This window comes from Camelus dromedarius, chromosome Y (assembly GCF_036321535.1).
Source record: "Camelus dromedarius isolate mCamDro1 chromosome Y, mCamDro1.pat, whole genome shotgun sequence".
Lineage (NCBI taxonomy): Eukaryota > Metazoa > Chordata > Mammalia > Artiodactyla > Camelidae > Camelus > Camelus dromedarius.
Genome location: NC_087473.1, coordinates 4676008 through 4681415, shown reverse-complemented (window position 1 = coordinate 4681415; position 5408 = coordinate 4676008). Strand labels below are relative to the sequence as shown.

The 5408-nt window shown below is 35.8% G+C and overlaps 1 protein-coding gene across 1 annotated transcript; it reads left to right on the top strand.

The window, feature by feature from the left end:
• Positions 1-542: 542 nt before the first annotated feature.
• On the top strand, positions 543-2218 carry LOC135320415 (heat shock transcription factor, Y-linked-like). Its single transcript, XM_064483532.1, has 2 exons — positions 543-1055; positions 1526-2218. The coding sequence occupies exons 1-2, from the start codon at positions 543-545 to the stop codon at positions 2216-2218; spliced, it is 1206 nt and encodes a 401-aa protein (XP_064339602.1).
• The last annotated feature ends 3190 nt before the right edge of the window (positions 2219-5408 follow it).

The following is a 5408-nucleotide window of genomic DNA, read 5'->3' as shown; positions in this document are numbered from 1 at the left end:
TAGAGCTACTTAATGTAAAGCACACAGATAAATAACTACTTCCATATCGAAATGAAATTATGTTTCATTTTATTTACAAATGATAATGAAATAGTTATACATTTTGTACAGGTTTTACACAAATTTCAATTTAAATCCCAAAACTGTAAAATTACTTTATTTATTTAGTGCATTATATACACTCTGTTCACCAATCTGGTATAAATTTGTGTACAAAATGGAGGAGATTGGTTTTATTTCATAGACACCAAATTTAATTTATTTAAAAAGATTTTGTGGGAATAAAATTTGCAGTTCACTCTGTAAAAATAAACATCCTATAGGTTTCATTTTAACTGGATGAATGAGAAGTAAACACTGGCTGAATGTTACACTTGGGTTGCTAGGAGACCAGTCATTTTATGATGTCACAGCTACTCAGGTTGAGATCCACTATGATGGCCTAGCAGTTTATGTGTGCAGGCCTGCCAAAGCAGTATTTGAAGCTGCAGTGCTCAAAATCATGCAGATTAGAAAAGGAGCTGTAGAAAAAGTTATTTGAAATGGCACATGTTTCTTCAGAAATTCAAAATGTATCTCCTAAAGATGGACCAAGTGGTTCAGGAAAGTCCAGTAGATCTCTATTATGTGATCAAACATTCTCTGGGGACTTGGACTTGAGGTCTATGATTGAAGAAAATGCTTTTCAGACTTTGTGTGAAGAATCCTTGATAAAAAGACCATGTTACAAACATTGTGTCTCTGAACCAGATGAAGATAATGATTTTCGTTCTCTGACATTTCCAAGAAAACTCTGGAAAATGGTTGGGAGTGACCAATTTCATTCCATCTGGTGGGATGATAATGGAACTTCCATAGTGATCGATGAAGATGTCTTTAAGAAGGAAGTTTTGGAAAGAAAGTCCCCTTTCAGAATATTTGAAACTGGAAGTATGAAAAGTTTAGTTAGACAGCTTAACGTTTACGGGTTTAGAAAATTGCGGCAGAATTTTCAAAGATCTGCTTGTCTAGCTGACTTTCTGGCAGAAGAAAAAGAAGTCTCTGTTTTAAGCAAGGTATTCAGAAATTTTAGTCACCTCTTGATAACTTATATATAATTTTTTTTGTACATAAATCGATGGTAATATAAATACAAAGCTAGATTTTGAAAATTGTATAAAACTACTAAGGCTAAAATTCTTTATTTTTTCTAAAAAATGAGGACAGAGCGTTAAGTATTCAAGATTATGAGAAACTTTGCTGGCAACTATGAATCTTATCCAAAATCTAAATAAAGGTATTAAAGCTGCTTTTAGAAAGGGGCATTCACCGTTACTGCAAATGCTAAAGTTTTAAATTTGATGACTATACTATTTTAATATGTATTTTCCAAAAAAGGAATTTCAAAAAATTTTCAGCAATGTTAATATTTTGATGATATTATCTTAGTATAGTAAGCATGAAATCTGAGGTTTTATACATTAGGCTTATTGTAGTCTTGTATTTTAGTTTTAATAATACTAAAATATTTCTCCTTTGTTTATAGCTGCAGTTCTATCATAATCCAAATTTTAAACGAGGCTGTCCCCAGCTTTTAGTGAGAATAAAAAGAAGAGTTGGGGTTAAAAATGCTTCTCTGGTATCTTCATTGGCTCAAGATTTCAAGAAGAAGCAATTTAAAGCAGGGGGTAATTTGGATAATCATAATTCTGGATTTGTGGCTGACACTAGAGGAGAAAGTGCATTTTTACCTTCTGCAAATTTAAAAATGCCTCTAAAAAGAAAGCCCTGTACTAGCCACATAATTGGTGATGCAAGTACCCCGATGAGAGGTGATTTTCATCCTGCATCATCAATGTCAGTTAGACCACCAGAACAAATTGCAGTGGATCAACGCACTATTTTAAATCAGTTGACCACTTTCCAGATGCACTCACAAAGCAGCTACACTGAAGAAAATGGCCGTGTTGTGAATTTCATTACAACTACAACTTCAAATTCTCAGTATAGCAACTTATCTCCCATACAGAGCAATTATCTTGGACTGATGGTAGAGTCTTCTACTTTTCCAAATATATATCACAACATATCGGCCAATGAAGGTCCTTTTTCTAAACTTCAAGCTGAGAGCAACCCACGGTTTCCAGTGCCAGTGTTAGCTGATACATCAGCTACCTGTCTTTCATGGCCAACTCATCAGCCAACTGCAGTTTATGAACGTCATCCTAATTATAACTGATCTGCCAGAGGACTACCAGAGTGTGCAGGATAACTAAGATTATAATTGCTGTTGGCAAATGTCGACATATATCTGCAATTTTTTTTTAATTGAATAATAAACATACATGTGTACCTGTATTTTCCTCATATTTTTTTAAATACAGTTAAAAGTAAAATGGGAGACTAAGTTAACATTAAAAAAAAGAGATATTTGATTGATATAATCATTTGATGGAAAAATATGGGAGTAAATTTGAATAATTTCTTGTAAGGAAGAAGAGAAAATGGTAGAATTTTGGAAAAGATAAAAACATGTAGAGAGAGAAAATTACTAATTGGCTTCTGGTTCATCCTGAAAAGTATTAAAAGTGTTATTAGGATAGGTTGGAACAGGAGATAAATGCAGGAACTGGCCCAGGGATCATGGTCTCTATTGTGTCATCCCTGGTATCATAAAGGTCACATGATGTAGTCTAGAATGGCAATTCAACATGTGTTAGAATTTAAGAAGTAATTTTATCTATGGTCTTCATTGTGCTATTCCCAAAGCATTCCATTTGGTGCCTTCATTTCCTCCTCTCAAGATTCTACACTATATTTTCTGGTGAATACTTTATGTTGCTTTTATGTTGCAGCCAAAGGCAAGCTTACGTCCTCAGGGTGGCACTTAATGCTTTTCCAAATCTAAGCCCACAAACTGAACATAGTTTAGTCATTTTTTATAGATCTGGCATCTGACTACCTTGGCATATCTTTATGTTTCACTGTATTTGTAGATACATCCAGGCAAATGCTTGTCAACCATGTTAACTCCAACCTCACAACTTTTGTTCCAGCTCATCCTTGGGCTTAGGATATCCTCCTTCTACCTACTTAGACTTTCCCAGTCTCAGCACAGAAACCACCTCCTCCAGATATTTTCTGTCTATCCCCCTTTCATTGTCTAACCTGGGTACCAGCACAGTAAACACAGAACATGCCACAGGATGCATTTTAGTATTTACTGAATGAAAAATACATGTTGACTTTAAGCAATATCTACTTTCTGTAACAACAAAACTCTCATGGATTTCAAACTATTCAGTTATGATCTTTACTCTTCACCACAAACTAGCTCTTTTCATAGCCCAAGGACTAGTCACTCAAGACAGTAATTGGAAGTTGGTACAGGAGACAAAGCATTATTTTCTTCTTATATAATGCTTCCAGAGGCCTAAAACATTCCATTCTCATTTGCTGGATATTTTCCTGTCTCTTCCTCACCCACCCACCCCCAAATAACTGATTCTCTTCCACATACAAATAACTCTATTGTCTTGTAATTAATTTACTTCTTAGAATCAGAGCTTTGTCCAGAAGGAATAGTGACATCACAAATGTTTAAAGTAGGTTTATACACACCACATAACTTGTGCCCATTCTAACTTTCACACAGGATGTATCTAAGAGGTAAAAGCCCCTTACTTGGTGTGGTCATATTCAGTAACCAAATTGCAATCTAAAATGTGTGGACTAGAAAGAGTTGAGGGTGGTAGAATTAAAATTTCATCCAAATGCAAGAATACCAAATTTCTGAAGATATTAGGATTTATAAAATATTCATGAAAGAGTTTGACTATTTCCCATTAATTTAAAATAGAAGGTGAAGCATTTTCAGAATGTGAAATGCCCTGAACTACTGCAAAAATTGTAGGCAAGGTCATGGAGCCTAAGGCTTCTGCTCACTATCATGCAACTAGTGTCAGCTAATAAGACTGGAATGGCAATATTGAGTCCGGAAAATGTGTAACCAGTTTTGAAGAAAGCTTTTGATAATCTGGAGAATGGGCAAATGGACCAAGGTAAGCTCTAGCCACATCCCACCAATATGACCTTTACCAAGAGAAGAAAAGAGCCCACTTGCAGCAGGGGAACTGTGTCTGGACAGCAGTGGTTGTTCCTACAACAGAAAAATGAAGCTTTTAAGTTTGCCAGCTCAACTGTGATGGTGGCTATGTTGTTGTTTACATTAGCAGTCTCGGGTTCAGATTGGTTGGTTCAGCAGCTAGTTTCCAGCTGTCTTATCAAACAGTGTGTCTTACCGTGATCATCTTAACAAGGTTCTATACTGAAAAGTCAAAAGCTACAGCTTACTTTCAAAGTTAGAAATCCTAAAGAAGAATATTGTTTGTTTGTCCATCTGTAGTTTTCTACCTGGGAAAATCTATACTATTGGCAAAAGTACAAATTTTGGCTGGTGCTTTGAAATGTATTCTCTGTGCTCTGCCCACTGAATTCTTCCCACTAAACACTACAAATCTATCTACCACTGTGTGTGTGTGAAGATGGATTGTAAAGCAGTAACTAAGTGTGTCTTTGTTGATTCATCAGTGAATTATTCTTCTGCATCTGGCAGGATCTCTGTGAATTAAGAGTTCCAATTAGCCACCAGATTTTCTTCAGATCAGGGTTAGATAGATTATATTTCTCCCAGTTTATTAATTGTTACCTGTTCACTGAATCCTGAGTTGATGCTAGGGCCAAGCCACTGAATCCTTGAATTGGGCGGATGCATATACATTCTCCAGTCCCCAGAGCCCAGCACAGGACTGTGTCTCATTTTTAACTTAAGTTTATGTCTAAGATTATTTTCTCTTTTAATTCTCATTGTTGACACAACTTATTTTGGCTTTGAACACCCCTTGACTAATTTATAGGGACTGCACCACTGACTTATTCCCATTCACCTTGAAATAGCAATAACCTTTCTTTCCTTGGACTACCTGGAGTAGAGTGAGCATAGTCATCATTTTGAAAGCAGTTCTCAGTCCTAATAATGCAGAACTTTTACACTTCTTTGGCCAGCACTTGAGCAAGAATGTTTGTTGTGGATCTCAGTGATTATCTTCACATCCCCTAATGCAACCATGAGAGAACACCACATTGTTTTCCAAAATCAAGTCTTTGTCAGTATTGCATTCCCATTGCCAAACATTTAAGAAGTGTAGGAGTCCTGAGATTTTACCATGCTGAGATATTTCACAACCGAGCACATTCCTTTTTTTAGATGCTCTCTGGGAATTGAGACCCTAGGTCAGAGACAGTGAACTTTATCACTCAAAGCAAAAGTAGACAGGTTTAAATTTGTATCCATTCCCTAATCTCAGATGAATACACTGAGTGAAATTTTGATGCCTACAGAAATAGTTGGCTTTTATCTTGTATAAAGT